General features: G+C 34.7%; 1 protein-coding gene across 1 annotated transcript in view; it reads right to left on the reverse strand.

Moving 5' to 3' along the window:
- The window catches only part of LOC141544655 (uncharacterized), a 160,977-nt gene that overhangs the window by 110,452 nt on the left and 23,915 nt on the right, over nt 1–26,610 (reverse strand). The window contains exons 5-12 of the mRNA XM_074271052.1: nt 16,941–17,078; nt 15,094–15,209; nt 14,760–14,799; nt 8,924–8,993; nt 4,566–4,626; nt 4,274–4,473; nt 3,334–3,481; nt 2,107–2,159 (exon numbers count right to left, since the gene is read on the reverse strand). Of these exons, the coding sequence (XP_074127153.1) occupies nt 2,107–2,159; nt 3,334–3,481; nt 4,274–4,473; nt 4,566–4,626; nt 8,924–8,993; nt 14,760–14,799; nt 15,094–15,209; nt 16,941–17,078 (826 nt within the window). The remainder of the gene's footprint in view (nt 1–2,106; nt 2,160–3,333; nt 3,482–4,273; nt 4,474–4,565; nt 4,627–8,923; nt 8,994–14,759; nt 14,800–15,093; nt 15,210–16,940; nt 17,079–26,610) is intronic.

The following is a 26,610-nucleotide window of genomic DNA, read 5'->3' on the forward strand; positions in this document are numbered from 1 at the left end:
GATTATAACATTGCCAGTTTTTTTAATTGACTTCTTTCACAGCTATGAGAAAATAAATTTTTTTGTGGATGCCTTAGATCTCCAATTAAAATAGAAAGTACCACATGGCTGCAACTTAGTATTCTTTCTTTCTGAGTGGCTTATAACAAAATCCTTTGTGCATAAAATAGATTTTATAAATGAGATGTTGAGCTGAGTTACTGAAATATTAGAGCTATAAAAATATATAAAAATAACAATAGAGCTATAAGAATATAAAAAATTAGAGATACAATTATAAAAAAGAAATTGGAAATAATATTTTGGAGTCTGAGTTTACTGGGTTTTTTCCCAGTTCTTTGTCAGTTCATAACATAATGTGTACTAATGAAATTTATTCCATGTAACAGAAATTAAAAGTTTTGGAAACTAAATTAATTTTTAAAAAAAGTTTAAAGGTACAGAATTACAATGAAATTATTATTAAAATTCTTATTTAAATTCCTCTCTTATATGTTGATAATGCTTCAAAGATCAATATCTAACTAATACACTGTTGGTTGAACTGTGAAAGAATCCAACCATTATGGAGAACAATTTGGAACTATGTTCAAAAAGTTATCAAACTGTGCATACCCTTTGATCTAGCAGTGGTTCTACTAGACTTGTAGACCAAAGAGATATTAAGGGAGGGAAAGGACCCAAAGGTGCAAAATGTTTGCAGCCGCCTTTTTTGTAGGGGCAAGAAATTGTAAACTGAATGGGTGCCCATCATTTGGCGGATCAATGAATAAATTATGGAATATGAATATTATGGAACATTAGTGTTCAGTAAGAAATGATCAACAGGATGATTGCAGACAAGCTTGGAGACACAGGAACTGATGCTAAGTGAATTAAGCAGAAACAGGAGATCACTATACATGGTAAGCAGAAGATTATGCGATGATCAATTCTGACACACATAGCTCTCTTCAACAATGAGAAAATTTAAACCAGTTCCAATTGTTCAGCGATGAAGAGAACCCTCTATAACCAGAGAGAGGACTGTGGGAACTAAATGTGGTTCTCAATATATAAACTTTTTGTATATTTTGTTCTGGTTTGCCTACATTTTATTTACCTCCTCTCTCTCTTCTCTCCTCTCTCTCTCTCTCTCTCTCTCTCTCTCTCTCTCTCTCTCTCTCTCTCTCTCTCTCTCTCTCTTTCTCTCTCTCTCTCTCCCCCCATAATGTACTTATATTCCAACTAATCTTTGACAATGATCACAAAAAAAAAAAAAAACTTTCCTAAAATATGTTTTAATACATATGTTTTAATACTGCCTAAGAAATGACTGGCTCTCCTTGATACAAATCAAATACCCAATCCTAAAAGTATCATTCAAGGCATCCAGGGACACGCTTTTTAATGGAAAATAATTATGCTTTTTTTAGTGACCCTCTCTAATAGTTAACCCTAAAGGTTTGCATTGTTTACAAGCATCCTTATCATACTCTCATGTTTTCCGGCTTGCTTTCTGCCAATCCAAACCTGACACTATCATTATGCACCTCTTTCATTAAGTCTTTCTTCATTCAACAAAAATAACTCTTACATTGGTCTTTGTATGGGCTTCAGTCTTTGTGTATAGAAGCTACACAGAAATTTACTTAGAATTGGCCTTAACATCAACTTATAGAGGTGCCTTTGTCCTATCCTCTAGTTTGTAGGTAAATTGATCATGTAGTAGGGAAGTAGGCTTCTAATTGTCCAAAGTCTCTTATTTTACTAGAATATATCTTAAAATGTAAGACTTAAGACTACTGAAAGACACTTAGAAACTAAGAAGGTGTTAAGGGGCAGAGTGTAAACCATGAGGTCCTCAAAGTTAGGACCACTAAATTGTTTTCTTGGCTCTTCACTAAACTAGTAGTGAGACCATAAGTTGACTTGTCTAGAGAATGCCTTCCCCACATCTTAAATGAGTAGTTGTACTAGATTATTTTTGAAATCCCTTCTAGCTCTAAAATTCCCCTTCTAATTCCACCCAAGCAATTGCATTGATTAGTAAATAAGTAAACTTAAATGTAATTTTTAAAAATAGCAATCAAGTTTAATGTTTCAAAATGACTTAATAGAAAATACCTCTGAATCCCAGGGAGACTCAGTATCTTCTTCTTTGTCAAGTGTGTCCAATCCTAATGTTGATATAATGGTAATAAAATATAAATAAATCACCACAGGAATTACTAGAAAATATGCTATTCAGATTATGAAAATGGTTCAAATAGGTCTACACAGAAATGCTTCGGGAAAAATTAAATGAGAATGACAGGAGGCAAAAAACTCCAGGAGACAAAATCAGATTAAGGGAGTAACATGTGCTCTTATGGATTATGGACAAGGTAGGATCTTTCAAAAACAGAAGTTAGAGGCTTAATGCTAATTTTATGTGAGAATACAAAATTTTATTTAAAAAATGAACTTAACATTTAAAAGTATATAATGGCATTTTTGAAATAATGTTTTGCAGCATATTCTAATATTCTACAACTTGAGTAGTACATTGTATAGTGGATAGAGGACCAGTTTGAACTTAGGCAGCTGTTCTATATATATATATATATATATATATATATATATATATATATACTACTGTTCTATGCTATTGAACAGTAGTCAATGCACATTACTAAAAATTTATTTCTTATGGATTTCCTAAATTGATGAAATCAGGAGATCTGTCAAAACCATGATTCACTTTTTCTTACAGCACAATTGTCTGATGTACCATAAGCTTGTAGCTGATTTGGAATGTTTATTCCAGTCTATCTTGCACATAGAAAATCAATGAAAAAATGGACTCAAGTTTAGAGAGCAAAAGAGTAACCTTTATCAGGTATTTGCAAGTTCCCTTCAGACACTAACCTTAAACTCTAACCCTTTCGGCATCAATTTAAACTGAATCCCTAATTGGGTTTCTTAAAAAATTTTGAAACTTCCTTTTCTCAGTGAGTCTTTGTACTTATTTTCTAATTCAGTCATTTCTACTAGTAGCTGCTATTCCAGATTAATTCCAAAAGCTTTCCTTTTCTCTTGTCAGCTCCTCAAAGAGTCTTCACTAGAACGTACTCTTTCCCAAGATTATCTTGTCTCAAGTTCTGGCCCATAACATCTTTAAGAATCCGAACAAATTTCTATTGCTGATATTTTGGTTGTGTGACCATTAGAAAGATCATGAACTTCTTTGTCTCCGGGCTACCCTCAGACTCCGTGCTATAGATCAGTAGCCAATAGGCATCACTAGAAATTTATTCCTTGTGGCTTTCCTAAATTGATGAAATCAGGAGCCCTGTCAAAATAGTAACATACCTTTTCTCCCAGCACCTTTCTCTGATGTAATGTGAGCCTGTAGATCTTTGGGAATATTTGGAGTTTCACCAGCTGATTGTTTACCAGTAAAGTTGTTAACCAATACATCCTTTTTCTTTACTTCCTCCTCTGAATCTGTTGAATCGTCCTACAAATAATGACAATGAAATATAAAATGTCCTCCAAAATTTTTCTTTAGTCTATGGTCTGAATTTATCTATCAAAACAGAACAACTGAATTTTAAAACATAATTAAGGAATAAATGAACTAGATAATCTCTAAGGTTCAATCTACATCGAAATTGTGTACTTATTAGAAAGGTGAAGAGTTTCTTAAACAAAATATTCTGCATTTTTATTTTAAGGGAAATAGCATCGAAGTTTCTTCAAATATCAATTATCACTGGCACAGGAAATTCTGTAGAAATGTTCAGTGTTTGCTCTTCTTAATTTCATTCTAATCATATTTCACAACAAACACAGATTCTGATGATTACTCAAACTCTCTTTTTCCTTCATGTTTTCAAAACTGTCATCTTGACTTTCTTCTTCATCCTTTGCATCTACATATTTTGATTCTTCTTTGTTTTATACCATCCTAACCATCTTTTATCCCTTTCTCTTTCTTCCTCTTCATCACTTTTTTCTTCCTCTGCTACTTTTTCTTTATAATCTTTTAACTGCCATTCATCTTGCCTGCTTTCTCATTGTTCTTCTTTCTGAGAGTTGTATTGTATTGTATTGTCATGTATTGTCTGGACTCATCAATGTTTTATCTTCAATATATAAAATTCCCTGAATTTTCTTGTGATGTGACTTTTGAGGATTTGCATTTCCAGAATCCTTCCCATTTCCATGAAGTGGCTGTGAGCATCGGATAAAAGGATAGAGGGCAAACACACATGATAAGAATGTTAAGAACCAGAGCAAATATAATTACATTAAGAAGGTCCAGAAGAGTAGACTTCATAAGGGAAGATTTTGAAAAGTAAGCAGGAGGGGTATGGACAGGATGAGAGCAGCCCTGGGCTTGGGATGAAGATTTAGGAAAAGAATCTGTTTTCTCTTCTTCATCACTCGATTCATTGTTCCCAAAGAAAGGTGTAACTTCTGTATAGTTGATGCTAGTCTGTTCTTCTCCTACATAAAAACGAATAAAAGAGTACATGAAGAAATCTATCATTTCAAGGCAAGCAATACTAATATGAGTGGAAATTTTTCAAGAAGCTTACTGATATTTCTTATTTGCTGAGTAGCATTCAAAATTTTACTCAAGTTCAATTTTGGTTGTTTCTGCCAAAAAAAAAATGATGAGAACAATGACTATCAATACTAACATTTAATAGTTCACATTTCTTTGAGACCTGTTATTGTGATAAATTTAATCTGATCGTTATATAGAAATAAACTCTTCTGGACTATTTTGTTCACCAAAAAAATTGATCCACTAACATTGTATATATTACAAAATTGAAAATACATTTTAGAAATTTATTCTTAATATAAATCATTGCTGATAAGGAATTTTATTTTAGTATTGTGTTTTAGATTGTTTATATGTTTTGGAACAGTAAAAATTAGTCTGAGTTACTTCTTTCCTGAAAATTAAAAGAGAACTAGGGAAATGTTGATGTCAGACTCCCTTTTGCTAGGCCTGCCTATTGGGTTAACTCATTCTGCTTGACACATTCAGCAGGAAAAAAACAAAGGTTTCTGACAGTAAGAGGCCACTAAATTGAAAAATACAGGCTATAAGAACTTTAGTCACAGGATCCTGAATGCCTTCATTACATCAATTGCATTGTTTGAATTTTTTTGCCCTCAATGTATGCAGTTGAAAGAAGTGCATACTCTAAAAATTTTCTGGGTCCAGAAAAAGCTGTGAAGATGCCCGTTAATGATGGATATTTTATTATTTGCTGTTCATTGCTTTTACATCAATGTCAAAAATCAAGCATTATAGACACCTGATTTAAAAAAATCCACTTAAAACAAATGTCTTTTACTTTGTAGGTGCATGTCAAACCTTAACAAAATTTTAAGGAAGTGATCCACCTGTCAGACAATTAGTACAAAGATTAGGAGCTAAACTGGGTGAGAAATGGTATGATCAGCCATCTCCAGTGGAAGTTACAAACTTTGGTAACACTCCTCTTTCCCATATGTTCAATGTATAGTTTGAGCTTGAAGGTTACACAAAAACTGAAGATTGGCTGTACCTGATATATATATATATATATATATATATATATATATATATATATAAATCTAATATAATACATCAAAATGATGAAATGACTGAATAAAAACAGCATTGACTTCCTGAAAAATGTTCCAATTTCCCAACAGTCAGAGACGTGTAAAAATCAGCACAAGTTTATTATTTCAACTAGAAGGTTCAACATTACAAATAGGGAGGATTCTGGAAGGATAGGTTGGTAAATTTTATTTTTATTTCTTTAGATTTTCCCATAAATAGAACAAACTTGTGCCTTGGGGTGAACAGAGACTAGTGAAAATCTAGAAAGCTTGGGACAGAACAGGGATCCTCCTGATACAACCCAAAAAGATCTGAAAAGACCTCAGCCTGGGAATTAACCTGTCTTAAGTGCCAATACCTCTGGGCTAACTCTACAAAAGCATCAAATGGAGACATGTCAGCTACCTGGGTGTGGCTGAAGCCTCAGAAGAAATCACAGAGACTTTCACCTTCAAGACTGTCAACTTAAGGTTGAGTCTGGGAAGACCGAATAACACTTTCCTGAATGGGAATGCCAGGCCCAGCTCTGCTGCTGACCCAGGTGAGAAGGAACCAGCACTAGCTAAGTGCAGAAGCAGTAGGACAGATATGCTGCTAGCTGTGGGCACTTGCAGGAGGATGGAGCTCTTGGTTTGGCATTCCTGATCAAAGTGGAGAACTCAAAGGAAGCTTGAGGCACCATCCCTCCACCCAAAGATTAGAGATGCTTACACTAATACCTCTTTTTTTTGAACTGGCAAAGATGAAACCCTGCCACTGAAACATAGAATAAAAACAGGAAAGATCTGGATTCATCTTCAAAGGTGGACACTTAAGTCACAAAAGTTTACCCCAAAGAATAACATGAAATAGCTCCTTGCCCAGAATTTATAGAACTCAAAACAGAATTTAAAAATCAAATGAGAAACATGATGAAAAATAAATAACCATCCAAGAAAAACAAGATTATGAATAAAAAAGTTATCAACCAGAAAAGAGGTACAGAGTCTCAAAGATGAAAATAATTCTTTGAAAATAAGAACTGGGCAAGCCAATTAAGCTATGAGAGACCAAGATATAACAAAACAGATTATAAAGAATGAGAAAATAGAACAGAATGTTGAACATACCTTAAGAAAAAATGATAGCTCTTGAGATCAGATAAAGAAAAAAAATTTTTGCAAGAAACATGAAAAAAAATTCAAGTATGCTGATGCTATAGTTAGAATTGCACAAGATTTATCAGTTGTTACAGTAAAAAAAAAAAACACAACTCCTGGAATCATATCTATCTACCCAAAATCAAAAGACCTGAGCAACCTAAGGACAGCAAAATTATCTGTAATTTTTGAATGAGAAAAAAATGGATATTTAATTAAATTGTAGATTTTCAGGACTTTCCATCAACAAAACCTGAATTAAAAAAAATAGCCAATATCAAAGATCACGATTAAAATACTCAACTTGGACAAATTGTTGAAATGATCAATAAATTATTTTTCTTTATTATGGCAAATGGCATACTATATGTTTAATATTCACATGAATAAAAGAGCTCAAAAGAAAGATTGCAGAGTTAAGGTAAAAATAGTAATCCTGTTATACAAAAGTAGTGCAGAAGAAGAATGGATTCAATAAGGAACACTATATATATATATATATATATATATATATATATATATATATATATATATATATATATATATATGATATAGTCCCTACAAAATCTAATCCAAAAGAAATAATGGGGAGGGATAGGTGCATAGGGAAACAAAGGGTTAAGGAATTAGAAAAGGGAAGGACCCTTGGGCAAGTTAGCCAGCAAAATTTATTTAAAGAGTCAGCAGGGATAGGAAAGATATGTGACTGTGTGTATGTATGTATGTATATATCTACCTATGTATACAAGATACATATGTATCTTTTCTTAATTGTAGTTTACATTAGAGTAATGGAGGAGGAAGATTAAAAAGGGAAAAAAAGAAAAAATTAAATTAGGTATGCAGTAGAGAACCAAGGAACAATTTACAAGGAAGTAAAGAAAAAATGGACATCATGAATATAATTTCTTCTACAAATATATATATATATATATATATATATATATACTTTCTTGATCTAATAATTTATGTTTTAGATTTTGAATCCTCCCCGATGATCTGCTGGGTACATGACTATGTTCTCTTTTGTTTTGCTGTATTTTGTTTTTTTTTTATTTCTTTTCTGTTTTCTTTTTTTCTTAATTTGATTTTTCAAATAAAATGTATTTTAAAAATAAAATGCCACAGAAAAATAAAAGAAAAGTACAAATAATGGGAAATACATACTACCAATATGTAACACCAATATACTACTAATAGAACTGCACATTGGTCAAGATGGTTTAGAGAACAACATAATAGAGTCATAAAATTGATCATATATTCTGACTCCATTGTTATGGAATTCTAATACTGAGAACACAGGAAGGAAAAATAGGATCTAGGTATACAAAAATATTCATAGCTGTTCTAGCCATATTTAACAAGAAAAAAAATGGAAGCAACTTATACAACCAACATTTGGAGAAAAGCAATATTATGGAATAGCTCATAGACTGGGAACTAGAAGGGATCTAAAGTATCATTTAGAATACAAAACAAAACAAAAAAACAAACTATCATATATATTTAAGAGTGGCAGTCACGGTACATGAAGCCTGATCCTCTGTTCCAAATCTAATACACTTTTCAGTGCACAGATAAATACAAAGGTACAAGGGAATACTTATCAGAACTACTTATCAGAATGTTTGGTGCTTCCCCCCATTCTGTCATTGTTCTTGATCCCAATTTATTAGAATGTCTGGTGCTCCCCCGACCCTGTCAGAACCAGATTGATTAGTCCATTCACGCTCTCAGTGCTCTGACTCTGCCCCTGCTTTAGTGTACCCTGATAGCTGGGAGCCATGGACATATACATACTTCATGGGAAACACACATTAGCTGCTGACTGCTTTGAGACATCAGCCCTGGGAGAAACATGCCCCCAGCACAATTTATTTTCAAATAAAATATTAAAAACTCTCCAATCTCTATCTTGCCTCAGGTTCTCTGGCATTACACATCTCGTTTTTCAGAAAGCACACACATACACCAACAAAACAAAAATTAAAAGAAAGCTTGACACAAGACTAAAACTTATTTGCTTTTACCTTATTTGAGGTAAAATCTCAATCTATTAAAGTTCATTTGGGTCTTTAATGTGTTAAACACTAAAGAGATTATATTTACTATATAGTTTTTAAAAAATCAAAGCACCCTCCAAACTGAAATTTAAAAGTAGGAAAAAAATTCAATAAAGAAATCTTACCTCCTTTTCAGAACTAATTTTGTCATCCACACTTGGCCAGCAATCATCAGCTCCTGGTTTTTCAGGGAGTCTTTTAAAAAGAAACCAAAAATTAGTAGTTTTATTCCCAGAAGACAATCAACAAGGAAGGCCTCTTAGGTGTTTGTTACAAGGTGCTTTACCACCAAATGACACATTACAAAGAATGACTTAATATTTCAATCATTCCTATTCCAAGACTCATTTTTGCCAAGAAGATATCAGTGTAGAGGCTATCAGTGGATATTTCCTCCAGGATAATCTCTTCCTATTTTTACACTTCTCTAAAGTTGACAAATGAACATAAAGGGTCATTATACATCACAGAATCAAAACCCTACAATCTATTTGTAATAGGTCCCTGTTTACTGTGCCTTTGTTATTAGCTTCTGACAAACATTTTCACCGAGTTATTTTTTCTTAAAGTTACCCTCCCCAAGTTTCAACCCTACATATGAGTTGTATCTGTTGCTGTTCAATAATTTCAGTGGTGTCTTGACTCTTTGTGACCCCATTTGGCATTTTATTGGCAAAGGTACCAAAGAGGTTTGTCCTTTCTTTTCCCAGCATTGTTTCATAGATGAGGAAACTGAGGCAAACAGGATTAATTGCCTTGCCCTGGAGTCACAAACTAATAAGTATCTGATCCAGATTAGAACTCATAAAGATGAGTCTTGTGAATTCCAAGGCCAGGACTCTACTTACTGCTTTCCCTTTTTGCCCTTTAGATACATGAATTGCTCATACATTCCAGGCTCAGAAATGTATTTAATATAAGGGCAACCATTCCTAGGTATAATATAATCATTGATGAACCTGGTGTAATCTATGATAGAATATCAACCATTTGTATAATAAATTAAAACATATGCTTTTTGGTTTGGAATGTCCATTTCCTACCCACCACTAATCCAAGTGCACCATTTTCTTCAGGACCTAATCGAAGACATCTCCTTACAGAAGATTTCTATGAACCATTGAATCCGAAAAATCAATTCAGTAAAAAATTTACCTGGTTCTTTATATGTACATGCAATAAAATTATTAGTCTATCTTCCTTGCTAGAAATATTTGGTACATTTGCTGTGGTAATCTGCTTTCAGGGAATTTCAACTCTACATTTATCAATTTATTTGGGGAGGAGGGGCAGGAGAGTTGGGTTCAGAATTCAAGAGACTGGGGTATATATGACTTGTGATGGCTTGATGCAGGGAACTTCCAGAGAGGAAATAATGCAGATTGGCAACTGTTGTTTGTCAGAGAGTTGCTGGGAACACTTGCTGAGGGAAATTGAACCCAGTTTTTCTTTACTCCCAGATTCGCTCCCTTGCCCAGCAAACCCAAGGTCTTTCTCTTTTCAGTTCCTTAGGATCTGTTACTATCAAGACAGTTTTCTTTTTATAATTCTAATCCTTTATAGACACCCCCAATTTCCTTTTTCTTCTCCTTAACCTTGCCAACTGACTTTCCATATTTGATTTTTTTTTTTAAACATCCTCCTTTTCAGCTGAAATCCATCTCCAACCCCTCCTCATAGCCTTCACGTTATCCTCTTATGTCCTCCTCTGTCTTTTCAAATCCTTCTCCTTGGGCACACTTTCTTTACTTCCTTTAGATAGAATCTTCAGCTCAAGTCACTTCAATTTTTCAAGGTCTCCTGAATTTCTTTATTATTATCTTTCAATTTTATCTTTTTTTCTAAATTCTCAAGACTAAAAAATTATATTTACATTTCCTTCTCCTTAAATTTAGATCTAAAAGAATTCATTCTGTCCCCATTCATAGGAATAATGTAAATAATGCAACAAGTCTGTCAACCATAATCCCATACCATAAAAGATCTGTTTCCTGGGACTGTTTTATCAGCATATCTAAGACTAACTCAATCATCTCATTAAGGATCCTGCAACTACATATAGACACAATCTACATAAGAGTTTGTTCTTACTAAGTCCCTCTCTGTCCTCTCCCAACTTCTCCCTAATTGCCTCCTTACTCTCTAGATCAACATGCTACTTCCCTCACCCATTTTCTTCTAACTTTAAAATGCTAAATCACTGGAAGCATCTTGCTCATTCATACATGATTTAACCCATGAGTTTCTCATATTTATAAATGCCATCCTTTGTGGTTGTGATAAATCTCTCTGGTGAATTGATTACACTACAAATTGCTCTTTCAACTGATGCCTGGGTACTTCATATATCTGATATTTCTTTTTTATACAAGTAGAAAAAAAAGTATCAAATATTCAGCTTTTCTGCATGACAGTATTCTTCCCACTGACCTTCTGACACAATCACTCCCTTTTTTGCCTCTTGTATTTTCTCTTTTTGATTTATTTTTTTCAAAAACTTCTAGGAATAATCCATTCTACTTGATCATCTAGAACTAGAAAGGCTTTTCTCCTTAAACTTCTTCTCTATTAAGACTTCTATATAAATCTTGTAACTGGAATCAACAAAGAGAATAGAATCTGTGGGTCACTGAAAAATAACATTCTATACTGTGGGAAAATGAGGTCCCTAACAACTAATGCTTTGCCACATCAGCTTCTAGGAATTTCAGAGATTTTTTAAAGACTATCCACTTCTCAAAATGCAATGCCAGATTCCCCACGTCTCTAATTGGGAACAATTGCCAAAGGTTCAACTATTGTTGTCCATGAGGGGTCCCAGCAGAAACAATTCACCAGAATGGCCCCTCTTCTTTTTTATTACTTCTCTCCTTGCTGAGAAATTTCCAATTCCATTTATTGTCTTGACTTAGGACCTTGGTCCCAGTGACATTCCCTCCCCATGTTGATAACTCCTTTCCCTGAGCACTTGGATAAATTACCACAAGTATAAGATGATACCTATTTGCACTGCAGATGTGCCTAAAAAAGCTTATGAGAAATGCATCTCAGGTGACTAATACATAGTACAGCCATATAAAAGAACATAGCTGGTTCATTCTTCATCCAAATAGAATTATTTTTAATAGCTATATTGGGATATTGTGGCTAGGAATTAGATATGGGATAAAAATGTAATGGATTCAAGTTCTTCATCACATACTAATTTTGTAAACCCAAGCCAGTACCTTAATCCTTCAGTGTTCCCAAACAAAATTCTTAATACAGTTGCCAATCCAATAGATAAATCAGCACACACAAAAGTGGTGGGAGTCTGGTGTTCAGTCCCAGCACAGCCTAGACCAGCAGAGTCCAGCCCCTGTCAGCACAATTGATCAACTAGAGCTTCATTGGGGCGGGACACAACTAACAGCTCCAGGGTTGAAAAGAGTGCCTGGGGTCAGATTCCTATCAAGATTTTTGAAAACAGCTGCACAAAATTGTTGAAGTATGGGAGGATGCATCCTCCATCCTGGAGACAAAGCTCTACTTTAACAAACTGTCAAAAGCCCAGCAATAGATTAGGAAGATGAGCAGAAAATAAGAGTTTCTGACATCTGAAAGTTATAATGGTGACAAGGAGGATCAAAACACACCAGAAGATGATAAAGTCAAAGCTCCTACATCCAAAGCTCAAAGAAAAGTAGCAATTGGATTCAGGCCATGGAAGAGCTCAAAAGGGACTTTGAAAATCAAGGAAGAGAGATAGAGGAAAAATTAGGGCAAGAATTGAGAGAGTGCAAAAGGAAATACAAAAATCTAATGAGGAAAAGAATGCATTAAAAAGCAAAACTGGTCAACTAGAGGGAGGAGGTAAAATCTCACTGAAGACAACAATTCCTTAAAAAAACAGAATTGAGCAAATGGAAGCACATGGACTTTATGAGGCATCAAGATGCCATGAAACAAAACCAAAAAAAAGTGAAATAACTTATTGGACAAACAACTGACCTGGAAAATAGATTCAGGAGAGAGAATTTGTAAAGTATTAGTCTAAGCTGAAAGTCATGATCAAAAAAAGATACTGGAATCATATTTCAAGAAATTATCAAGGAAAACTGTCCTGATATTCTAGAAGCTGAAGGTAAAATAAAAATTGAAAGAATCAACTGATGACCTCCTGAAAAAGATTCCAAAATAAAACTCCCATGAATATTACAGCCAAATTCTAGAACTCCCAGGTCAAGGAGAAAATATTGCAAGCATCCTGAAAGAAACAATTCAAGATTAGTGAAGCCACACTCAGAACACACATTTTAGCAGCTTCTACTTTAAAAGCACTGGAGGGCTTATAATGATATGCTGGAGACCAATAAAGCTAGGATAGCAACCAAGAATCACCTACCCAGCAAAACTGAGTATAATCCTTCAGAGGAAGAAGCCATTCAAGCAAGATTTTCACACTTTTGTGATAAGACCAGAGCTGAAAGGAAAATGTGATTTTCAAATACAGAACTCTGCAGAAGCATAAGGAGATAATCAGGAAAGTGAAATCATAAAGGACTTGAGGTTCATCTGTTTATATTCCTACATGGGAGGAATAATACTTGTAACTCATTAGAACATTTTCTTTTTTATGGAAGTTAAAAGGAGTATATCTAAATAGAAGGCCCAGGTATGAGTTGAATCTGGAGGGATAATATCTTTTTAAAAATTAATGAACTTAAGAGATGAAAGGGGAATGTACTGACTAAAGTGGAATGGTGAAAAGTATCTGCCATTTAAAAAAAAAGAGGAAAAACTTTTATAATAAAGTACATGAGGGGAAGGAGAGGGTGCGTGAGTGCACCTTTCTCTAATCAGATTGTCTCAAATAGAAGTAACATACATACTCAATAGAGGTATAAAATCTATCTTACCCTGCAAGAAAACAGCAGCAGAATGAGATGTGGGCAGAGGCAGGAGAGAGATAAAAACGAGGGCATTTTAGGGGAGAAATGGTCAGTAGCAAAACACTTTTGAAAAGGAAGAAGATGAAAAGAGAGAGAGAATAAATGGGTGAAAATACAATTAGCAATAGTAATTGTAAAAAACAAATTCCAAGCAAGAATCTCTGATAGAATATTATGTTTTCTGAAAAATGATGAGTAGGATACTCTCAGGAAAAAAAAAAAAGAATTGAAAAGTTTTCTATGAAGAAAGTGAAATGTACTACATACAAAGAAATAGCTCTGTTCTGGAATAAATAGATGTAAATGACTTTGTTATTCTCAGAAGTAGAATATTCCCCATGCACTCTAAAGAACTTATGAAGAAAAATCCCATCCATAACGAGAGAAGGAACTGATGGTGTCTGAATATGGATCAAGGCATTCTCTATTACTCTATATCTTTATTTTTTTCTTAATTTTTATTGAGGGTTTTTATTTTCATTAGGGTGGAAGATCTATGCTTTCTTTCATAACTTGACTTTTATGGAAAAGTTTTGCATAATTTTACATGTGGTTACTTAATTGTGTGTGGGCGTAAAGGAGAGAATTAGAACTCAAAAAATCTTAAAAACAAATATAAAAAAGTTTTGAATGTAACTGGGGAAAATATTTAAGAAATTAAAGGAAAAAATAAAAAAAAAGCAGGCACGTGTGCATGCACACATGCATATATATATATATATATATATATATATATATATATATATATATATATATATATAGTGTACATACATACATGTGTATGTTTATTAGTGTGTTTTGCAAATTTTTAGTACTATATATTTATACACGTAACATATATACATATTACCTATTAGATGTGTAGTAAACCTCATTTTTGAAAGATAATGAAGATAAATATGGGAATTGGTTAAATTGAAGATACACCTTTTGGGGACATGAGAGTCTGCTTTGCTTTGGATTGAAAAACCTGTTGAAGATGGATCATGAGGATTAACTAAAAGAAATGTTAACTTGCTGTAAAACCTACCTTTGTATAGAGGCTTCTGAAGAATTTTCTTCTGATATAACTAAAATACAATAAAAACTTAAATATTAAAACATGAAATTAATATGAAAAGCATAATTTTAGAGCATTTCTACAAAATTTTTTGAGCAATGACAATATGATTTAAACAGAACACAAACACTGTTTTTGTCATTTCAGGGTAGTAGGTGGGTAGGTAGGTAATTAGGTAACCAAAAATAAATCAGTGCTATGCTTTTAAAATATAAAATGGAAATAGAAAAAATAGAGAACATATGAATTTTAAAATTGTTCTACATTATTTTTAATATTATTTATTTGGATCAATAAATTCTACCTTTTTTATCCATGGAAGGGGTACCCAAAACAAATCCGGTATTGGAAGCCTTCTCTAAATTGCTGGCTTGGAGAGGAGGGAGTATATATTGTTCAATTTGTTTGTGATAAATATGTCTAAAATAAAAGATAAAATATAATAAGTCTATAGAAATCAAGATAAAATTATATATGACAAGTGTATGTATATTTCAAATCAGATCACCAAATTTTTATTGTTTTAACAAAGTCTGAAGAACAAAATTAATCATTCACACTAGATGCAATAAACATCTTCAGAATCAGTATTATAGTCACTAATTAATCAGTATTAGGTCATTACATCTAATGTCTCTATTTTATCAATTAAATAACTCCATTCTATAAAGATTACTCTTGTCTAAGGTCACACAGAGGGTGAGAGGCATGATCTCTCCCCAGATCTCCTGACTCCAAATTGAGGATCCATTTATGATCCTTTTTAGTTAGCACTCATGTGAAGGCATCCAAGACATAACGTGATTTTACCTAAAACTAACTTTAGGTCTCGTACAATTAAGAGAGGTAAGCAAGAAATTAAAATAGAAACAAACACAAACAAACAAAAAACCCTACAGTTTCTATAAATGTGCATTATTATTAAATGATATAACTTTTGTGAAGATGTATATAAAACATTGGACATCCTTAAAAAACTACAAAAATGGCAGTTATTTTCTTTTTTTTTTTTTTTTTTTTTTAGACAATTTGCTTTATAAATACAAAAATATAAAGAAAAACAATTTTGAACAACTTAAGAACCCTAGTCAATGTAATAACTAGCTATTTCTCCAGGGGACTGATGATAAAGCTTCTCCCCACCACTTTATAAAAAATCATTCATTCATTCATTTTTTTTTATTATATATATATATATATATATATATATATATATATATATATATATATATATTATAATATTATCCCTTGTATTCATTTTTCCAAATTACCCCCCCTCCCTCTATTCCCTCCCCCCGACGACAGGCAATACCATACATTTTACGTGTGTTACAATATAGTCTAGGTACAATACATGTGTGCGAATATCATTTTCTTGTTGCACAATAAACATTAGAATCCGAAGGTACATGCAACCTGGGCAGACAGATATTAGTGCTAACAATTTTCATTCCCCTCCCAGTGTTTCTTCTCTGGGTGTAGCTACCCCTGTCCATCATTGATCAACTGGAAGTGAGTTGGATCTTCTTTATGTTGAAGATTTCCACTTCCATCAGAATACATCCTCATACAGTATTGTTGAAGTGTACAGTGATCTTCTGGTTCTGCTCATTTCACTCAGCATCAGTTGATTTAAGTCTCTCCAGGCCTCTCTATATTCCTCCTGCTGGTCATTTCTTACCAAGCAATAATATTCCATAACCTTCATATACCACAATTTACCCAACCATTCTCCAACTGATGGACATCCATTCATCTTCCAGTTTCTAGCTACAACAAAAAGAGCTGAATGGCAGCTATTTTCATTATTACCTCTGAAAATTCTAATCTGATTCTGTGACTCTACCTTGTATCCTTTCTCTTACTTATTCCCTCCTGAACTTTGATAACTTAAATTTGCCATTTGATCAATTTCTTCTTAGTACCCTTAAATATGAAACAGGTAGAGGTCTGTCTGCTAGAGGCTGCCCGTTTTCGTGGGGCTATGCTGAAGCATGCGGCAGTTCTCAAGAACTGGAGTTCGCCAGGGTATTTTCCAGACAATTATTATAAAATGCAACTATGAAAGCCAGATTCACTCTCAATTTTATGGAGGAAAAATTCTTTTAGATGCAGTTATATAAAGACAATTAGAATTATGTTAGCTCTTACTGAGGATAATTATAGATCCTAGCATATGTCTCAGCTGTCCGTCCCAATTGATCTTTGATAGTGAGATCAGCATTATGTTGAAGAAGAACACTGACCATTTCTGTGAATTCCGAACTGAGGGCAAGCATAAGGGTTGTTCTAAAATAACAAAGAAACAATTTGCCTTTAAAAATTCAATAATACCATTTAACCATTTTTGGATATGCTTCAATAGAAAGATTTCATATTCTTCAGTAATAATACATATGTGGAACATAAACACATAGTGATAGGAGTACTTTGATTGTTCAAGCACAACATTATGAGTAGCACTGAAAACTAAAAAAAAAGAGCTTTTTTGGTCCCCTTTCAATTTTAGTAGAGATTGTCAAATTTAAGGGTACATAACAGAAAAAAAGCTATGTCAACATTTCTAGTGTGAAACACTTAAGGATTTTCAGGCGGTTTATTGGCCTTAGAAGTAAAGTGGAGGCTCTTTGAAAATGATTAGAAATGGGGGCAGCTAGGTGGCGCAGTGGATAGAGCACCAGCCTTGAATTCAGGAGGACCCGAGTTCAAATCTGGACTCAGACACTTAATACTTCCTAGCTGTGTGACCCTGGGCAAGTCACTTAACCCCAGCCTCAAAAAAAAAAAAAAAAAAAAAAAAAAAAAAAAGAGAAAATGATTAGAAATAATCTCCAAAGTTCCAACACATTGTAGAGATGTCTATTGGTTGTGTAAAGGGAAACCATCACAAGCTATTTTGTGTCTTAACAAACTTTCTGAAAGTCTCTGAACATGACCACTACATAGAATTCCCAATCCCTCTATTTTTGTCTGCCTGCATTTTGGATTTCCTTCACAGGCTAATTGTACTCTATTTCAAAGTCCGATTTTTTTTTTTTTTTTGTACAGCAAAACAACTGTTTAGACATGTATACATATATTGAGTTTAATTTATACTCTAATATATTTAACATATATTGGTCAACCTGCCATCTTGAGCGGGGGCAGAAGGAGGGGAAAAATGAGAACAAAAGGTTTGGCAATTGTCATGTTGTAAAATAACCCATGTATATATCTTATAAATAAAAAACTATTTAAAAAAACTATCAGATGGTAAATAACATTTTCCTATGATTTTCAGATTTGGAAAATTAAAGAAGAGAGAATTGTGTATTGAATTTGCAAAGGCATTAATTGTATTTTTAGAAGTTTAAAGGGCATGTTTTATTGATTTTCTCCTTTATAATATGGAATAAGGTTTAATTATTGTTAGTCTAAAGGTTAAATGCTTCATTGCCAATAAATAAAATATTTTTTAAAAAAGATATTTATTTTGAACCATTTAGTTTTTTATCCCATAGAAATGTTAACTCTCTTTAAACCTATTTTCTCTGATTCTAACTCTCTAATATCACACCTAATAGAGCACCAAAGCGAATTAAGAAGTCTATTTGTGTGGGAATTAAAGAATGATTTGAGATATTGAAATAATGGAATCATAAACTGGTTATCAGTAGTTAATGTTATCATATATCTATAAAGATATATGATAACATTTTTCAACAAGTTAACATTCAGTCAAGATAATCAAGATAGCAGAGTAAACAGTAAATCACTTTTAACTCTCCCATATTCACCTCCACAAAACATGATACAATACAAATCCTATAACAGTAGAAACATCAGTCTGTGAGACCAAGAATAAAGGAAGATTGGCAGGAAAGGTCTCACTTGAATCAAAGGGAAGTGCAGTCCAGAACAGGAAGCATCCCAGCAAACCAGGAGTGAGCCCCACCTCAGTAAACCAGCAGTAGATCTTTAGAGTACCAGCTCACTGATCCAACATCTGGGTTCACCATATACTTTGGCACAGTCAGGGTAACAGGCAAATTACAGCTATGAGAACTGCCACATGCTTCAGCATAGCCCCAGGCAAATTGGCAACCTCCAGAAGCCAGACCTCCATGTGCTTCAATGTAGCCCTGGGCAAGCAGGTAGACCCAAACCTATAGGTACCTAAGCAAACAGGCAGCCACCAGTGGTCCCTGGAAAAATGCAGAAACACTTCAACAGCCTCAGCAGATGGCAGATGCAAACACTAGGACACTGGCTCAGTACCCAGATCCCTAAAGCTTCCAACAGTATCCAGCCACCCTACCCCATCCTACAGAAAAAGGGGAAGTGGTTTCAAGCACAGAAAGGACTCCTAGGTGAGCTCAGAAGGGAACTCAGGAAAAGTAGAAGAAAAAAATCAGGAAAAAAAAAATTAACTTTTCTTTGGGGTTTTGCCTATGCATGTTTTGACTTTGCTATCCTTTTCTGAGTTTATATCTTGATCTTTTCCCCACAATAACTTTCTATGCTCAGATTCTTTTTGTGATCTTTTTTGCTCATCTTTTGGCACTGCTGCAATTCTCATAGCATACTTGGTACTGGCTGAGGCTATAAGTGGTGGTGTCTGGTGTGTACTCAGGTCCCTGAAGGGCTTCTGCATCCTCAGTCCCATAAACCAAAAGATGTGGTGATCCAGTCACTGGCAGCTGCCTGTTGTTTAGGCACTTGAAGATCTGGGATCTACTTTACCTGGGGGCTGCCCTGAAAGGAGGAGTGGCCTCTGGAGACTTCCTGTTTATCTGGGGCTACACTGTAACACTTCTCAAAGCTACAGTCTCTCTGTTCCCCTGACCATACTGAGGTATTTGGGGGGTCCTAGTGTTGCCATTTGCCCATACCACCATACAGGTGCTCAGGTTCTACCTATGGCTGCTGAGCTAGGGCTTGCTGCTGCCTTATTTGCTGCCTTGGACTGTCCTCTCTTTTTCTCTCACATATTTCCTGCTGATCTGCCAAGTTTCTTGGACTCACAGATTGCTTCTTCCCATCTTTTTGATGATTATACTGTACCCAGATTGGTTTCGGAGGCAAATATGGGAGAGTTACAATGATTTCCTGCTTATTCCTCTAGCTGGACTCCCAGAGTCATTCAAGATTATTAAACGTAGTCTTTTCAGATCCCAATGCAGTAAGATTAAATTCAACAAAGGGCAGTAGAAACAGAGATTAAAAATTTATCGAAAACTAAATAATCAAATCCTAAATTATAAGTGGGTCAAAGAACAAATCCTCCGAATCAATGCTAGATCAAGCTTCTGAATGGAATCTGGAGCAACAGAACCCACAAACATTCAGAGTGTAATAATTTTCCAATTTAAGATATCTTGGAAGGTCTTCAGCAAAGATCTGGCTCAATTGGGCAGTGTTGGCTACTCTTTTCTTGTTCAAAAGGCCAGTTTATCAGCAAACCATATGTGAAACCTTCAACACAACTACAATAAATAAATAAATAAACAGACAAACAAAGAAATGACAAATGGGACTTAGCCAGGCTCACTCAGCCCAATGATTTTTTTTTCAGCCCAATATTTAAATCTGCAGTATCAGTGGCCCCAGCAGAATCAGTGAGAGGCCCTTGTTCCCTTGCAAAAAAGAAGATTGGGACAATCCTCTCTGTTCTGTACTTTTAAAAAGGAGCAAAAAGTAACAAGATGTCTGACCATAGAAAGCTACTATAGAAATAGGGAAAATCAGAATACATAACCAGGAGAGGCAACATGCCTTCAGGTAAAGCTCAAAGGGGTATGTGAACTGATCTCAAGAACTCAATATCAAAAAGCTTTTTATCAAGAGTTGGAAATGAATCTTAAAGGAAAAATGGAAGAAAAATAGGGAAAATAAGTGAGAGCTATGCAGGAGAAAAGCTATGTAAGAGAAAAGTTGGGAAAAGGCAACAGGCTGGAAAAGAAAGCACAGAAAATGACTGAAGAAAACAAATCCTTAAAAAATAAAATTGGAAAAATGGAAAAATATATGGAATAAAACAATTTCTTAAAAAATAAAATTGGCAAAATGGAAAATGAAAATAATTCTTAAAAACAAACAAACCAAAAAACTGTTGAAATGGGAAAAAAATCCACTGGACAAAAATCCCTTTTCAAAGTACAACTGGTCAAATATAAAAGGAATGCTAACTGAAGAAAATAAGTCAATAAAAATTAGAATTGGACAAACAGAAGTGAATGATTCATTGAGATATCAGGAATCAGTCAAATAAAAGCAAAAATAAAAAGAATAAAATAAAGAAAAATAGAAGAAAAATTAAAATGCCTCATTTGAAAAAAGTTCCAGGAAAGTCAATCTAAAAATTATTGGACTACCTGAAAGACATGATAAAAAAAAAGAGTCTGGATAACCTTTCAAAAAAATCATTGAGGAAAACTGCTCTTATATCCTACAACCAGAGGGTAAAATGACTCATTGAAAGAATCGATGGATCACTTCCTGAAAGAGACCCCCAATATAAAAACTGAAAGGAATATTGTAGCTAATTTCTAGAATTAAACTAATTTCTAAAGTTATCAGATCAAAGAGAAAATATTATAACCAGTCAGAATTAAACAATTCAATTATACTGCAGCCATAGTCAGGTTAATACAAGATTTAGCAGCCAATCACTTCTTGGAAGAGATCCCAAAATGAAAACTCATAGGAATATTAAAGTAAAATTCTGCAACTCTCAAATCAAGGAGAAAATATTGCAAACCTGCAGGAAGAAACAATTCGGTTAGAGTGTAGCCACAGTCAGGATAATCCAAGATTTAGCAGCTTCTACATTAAAAGGCTAGAGTGTTTGGAATGTTATTCTAGAGAGCAATGGAGCTGGGTAGGATTGCAACCACAAATCACCAATCCAGCAAAAGTGAGTATAATCCTTCAGGGGAAAAGGTGATCATAAAATGAAATAGAGGATTATCAAACATTTGTAATGAAAAGACCAGAGCTGAATAGAAAATTTGATTTTCAAATACAGGCTTTTTGCAAACATAAGGAGGTGAGGACTTCCGGCCAAGAAGGCAGCACAGAGGCAGACAGCTGCTTGAGCTCTGCGTTTTCTCTCAGAACTTACTTCATGACAAGCCTAAGAATTAATGATTGACTGGAAAAGAAACTCACAAGTAATCACCAACAGAAGACATCCTTGAAATTCGCCAGAAAAGGTCTGTGATTGCTCTGGGGAAGGGACAAACAAGCTAGGTGCAGACTGAGGGCAAGCAGTGAGAGCCAGCCAGGCAGTTCACACAGCTCAGACCAGAGGGAGGATGGGTACGATCTCTCCCGTTTCTGAGAAAAAGACTTTTACCCCAGTGTGAATGTTCCATCTTGGCAGCAAGCCAGGAGCAGCAGAGAAGTTGTAAACACCGGAGGTAAAGAATAAAACCCCCATAAACCTAGCTTCTCTAAACCCGGCCACCCCCAAACCCCACCCAGAGTGACTCAGCACCTTCTTAGAGCCTCAGAGCCCAGATGCAGCACAGCCATCACTGTCCATCTAGTGCCTCGCTGCTGACTCCCGCAGCCTGTAACTACTATTAGGCTTCAGGTGAAGCCAATAAAGCAAGGGTAGCCATCCTCATCTCAGAGCAAGCAAAAACAAAAATTGATCTAATTAAAAGAGATAAGGAAGGGCATTATATCCTGCTAAAGAGTAGTATAGATAATGAAGCAGTATCAGTATTAAACATATGCTCACCAAGTGGTGCAACATCTAAATTCTTAAAAGAGAAATTAAGAGAGCTGCAAGGAGAAATAGACAGCAAAACTATAATAGTGGGAGATTTCAACCTTGCACTCTCAGAATTAGATAAATCAAACAACAAAATGAATAAGAAAGAAGTCAAAGAGGTAAATAGAATACTAGAAAAGTTTGATATGATAGATCTTTGGCAAAAGCTAAATGGAGACAGAAAGGAGTACACTTTCTTCTCAGCAGTTCATGGAACCTATATAAAAATTGATCATATACTAGGACATAAAAACCTCAAAATCAAATGAGTAAGAAATAGTAAATGCATCCTCTTCAGACCACAATGCAATTAAAATTACATTTAATAAAAAGCCAGGGGAAAATAGACCAAAAAATAATTGGAAACTAAATAATCTTATACTAAAGACCGATTGGGTAAAACAGCAGATCATAAGACATAATTAATAACTTCACCCAAGAAAATGACAATAATGAGACATCATAACAAAATGTGTGGGATACAGCCAAAGCAGTAAAAAGGTGAAGTTTTATATCTCTAGAGGCCTACTTGCATAAAATAGAAAAATAGAAGGTCAATGAATTGAGTTTACAACTAAAAATGCTAGAAAAGGAACAAATTTAAAAACCCCAGACAAACACGAAACTTGAAATTCTAAAAATAGAAAGTGAGATTAATGAAATTGAAAGTAAAAAAAACAAAAAAACAAAAAAACACTATTGAATTAATTAATATAAGAGTTGTTTCTATGAAAAAAAACCAACAAAATAGACAAACACTTAGTGAATATGATTTAAAAAAGGAAAGAGGAAAAGCAAATTGTAAGTCTTACAAATGAAAAGGGAGGGGAAGCAGAGCCAAGATGCCAGAGAAGATACACGTGATTTTGTGACCTCCCTTCTTCCCTCAATACCAGTTAGTTAAATCAGCCTCAAAAATAACGCTGGACTGATAGAAACCACAAGGACTGGAAGCACGACTTACCAGCTGAAGAGAATCTGGATTTTCAATAGAAAAGGTCAGTTCCCAGGGGAGGAAGAAAAAAGGCCAGCACAGACAGGGTGAGGTACTAGCTCACTGCGCCGATTTGGGCTCGGGAGAACTCAGGGATCAGAGAAGCCACTGAGATAGAAGAATCTGGCACAGCCTGTTAGCTCTTCTCTGCTTATAAAACAGCAGCTCAGAAGAGAAATCAAGGCACTTTAAAATATAAAGCCAGATACTAGAACCACCCCAATCCAGAAGTGACTCAACAGATCTCAGCACTGCAGGTGTGGCTAACTTGGGCTGTCCGGGGCTTCACCTGGGAGTAGTTAAGAGCTTTAAAAGCAGGGACACACCACAAGGCAACATCTAATTCACATAGTGCCTGGCTCAGCTGGAGGCTGTGGAACTCAGCCACTGAAGTCCCAGAGAAGAGGAACCTTTGAAATAGGTACTGGAGTTTCTGGGCAGACAACTTCCAGTTTGAGCGCAGGGGCTTTTTCACATCAGCTGCTGACATCCACACCCCAGGGGAAGCATTGGCTGGGCTTTGTGTCACCTTTACTATTCAGTCTTAAACCTCAGGGAAGTCTCTGGGACACACAGCAGGGGGTCCTTCACTGGGAAACCCTCATAGTGCAGAAACAGCAGTACTAATCACTCCTGAGGCGCTTCCAGGGAGGGGGAGGGAAACTCTGTCCCAGAGCTCTCAGGAGCCTGGCATCCATCCAGTCTGGGAGGAAGCTGGTAAAGAAATAAATAAATAAATTCTTACCCAAAGGACAGACCCCAAAAGATTTTTTAGATATGAGTAAAAAGCAAAAAAGAAGTATTGATTCCTTCTACACAGAGAAAGAGTGGGTATCCAACCCCAAGGAAGTTAAGAGAAGAGAGTCTGCAGATAACAGCCTAAAGGGGAATGATACCTGCCCCCATCACATAACTCTCTCCTAGAAGAGAAAATTAAAATTTTAAGAGAGTTTGAAGAAAAATGGGGAAAGGAAAGAGAAGTTATGATAAAGAATAACAACGTTCTGAAATTTGAGTTGGAAAAAATAAAGGATTCACAGGAGATTCAGGGAAACAAAATTTGTGAATTAGAAAAGGTTAAAAAATCACAGGAAGGTAGGATTTCTGAATTTCAAAAGATAAAAAATTCTCAAGAAACGATTTCTGAATTGGAAAAGATAAAAAAGTCTCAAGAAAATAGGATTTCTGAATTGGAAAAAGAAAATAATTCTATAAAAAAATTATGGAAATGGAAAAAAAATTCAATAGAGCAAAATAATTCATTTAAAAACTAAATTTGGCATCTACGAAAAGAACTAAAAACTGTGAATGAAGAAAATAACTCCTTATAAATCAGGATGGAACAAATAGACATGAATGATTCATTGAGAACCCAAGAATCAGTCAAACAAAACAAAACAAAACAAAAAAAAATTAAAAGCTGGAGAATAACATCAAATACTTACTGGGAAAATCTATAGAAATGGAAAATACATCTAGGAGAGATAATCTGAGGATCATTGGACTTCCCAAAAACTATGATCAAAAAGAGAGCCTAGATTCTATTTTACAAGAAAGCATCAAAGAGAACTGTCCAGAGATAATAGAAACAGAAGGGAAAATAGGCATGGAAAGAATTCATCAAACACCTTCTGAAAAAGACCCTTAAAAAAAATTCCACAGAATATTGTGGCTAAGCCACAGAATTACCACACAAAGGAAAGAATATTGCAAGCATCTAGAAAAAATCAATTCATATATCAAGGGGCCACAATAAGGGTCACTCAAGATCTGGCTGCCTCCACATTAAAAGATCGAAGGGCCTGGAACCTGATATTCAGAAAGTCAAAAGATCAAGGATTGCAACCAAGAATAAACTACCCAGCTAAGTTTAGCATTTTCTTCCATGGAAGAAGATGGTCATTCAAGCAAATAGAGGAATTCCATATGTTTCTAAGAAAAAAAAAACAGACAAACAAAAAATTTGATCTACATCCACAAGACTGAAGAGAAACAGGAAAAGGTACACAGAACCCTGAGAACACACAACCCTCTGTTGTGGATATATTGAAAGTCCACATAGATAATTTGATTTTACTGATGTTAAAAAAAAGGGGGGAGTAGTAAAGGGAAGGGGGTAGTATAAGAAAAAGGGAAAGGAGTGATAAAAAGTAGGAAACTACATCCCAGGAAGAGGCATAGAAAATATACCATATCTGAGGGAATTTAGAGAGGGGGAGGAACATTGCATGAATATTACTCTCATCAGAAGAGTCTCAAAGAGTAAATAATTGACATATTTGTTTTTCAGAGAATTCTCTCTCACCTCATTAAAAGGGGGGAGAGGAAAAGGGAAAAGGAAAAGGGGAATAAGGGAAAGGACTTGGAAGGAGGGGAAGGGATACAAAAAAAAAAAGGGAGGGCTGCGTGGCACAAGTGGGGTCTACAAATTAAATATAAGGGAAGGGGTTCAGGGGGGTCAAGGGAAAAAGCATAATCTGGAGATAATATGATGGCAGGAAATACAGAATTAGTCATTTTAACTATAAATGTGAATGGGATGAACGCTCCCATCAAACTGAGACGGATAGCAGACTGGATCAAAAGTCAGAACCCTACAATATGTTGTTTACAGGAAACACACTTAAAGTAGGCAGATACATGCAGAGTAAAGGTAAAAAGTTGGAGCAGAATCTATTATGCTTCAGGTAAAGCCAAAAAAGCAGGGGTAGCCATCCTTATCTCAGATCAAGCAAAAGCAGAAATTGATCTAATTAAAAGCGATAAGGATGGAAACTATATCCTGCTAAAAGGTAGCTTAAACAATGAAGCCATATCAATACTAAACATATATGCACAAAGTGGTATAGCATCTAAATTTCTAAAGGAAAAGTTAAGAGAATTGCAAGAATAAATGGACAGTAAAACTATAATAATGGGACATCTAAACCTCGCACTCGCAGATTTAGACAAATCACTCACAGATGTAGACAAATCAAACCACAAAACAAATAAGAAAAATATTTAAAAAGTAAATAGAACATTAGAAAAACTAGGTATGATAGACCTTTGGAGAAAACTGAATGGCG

Source organism: Sminthopsis crassicaudata, chromosome 5, assembly GCF_048593235.1.
Source record: "Sminthopsis crassicaudata isolate SCR6 chromosome 5, ASM4859323v1, whole genome shotgun sequence".
In the NCBI taxonomy this organism is placed as follows: Eukaryota; Metazoa; Chordata; class Mammalia; order Dasyuromorphia; family Dasyuridae; genus Sminthopsis; species Sminthopsis crassicaudata.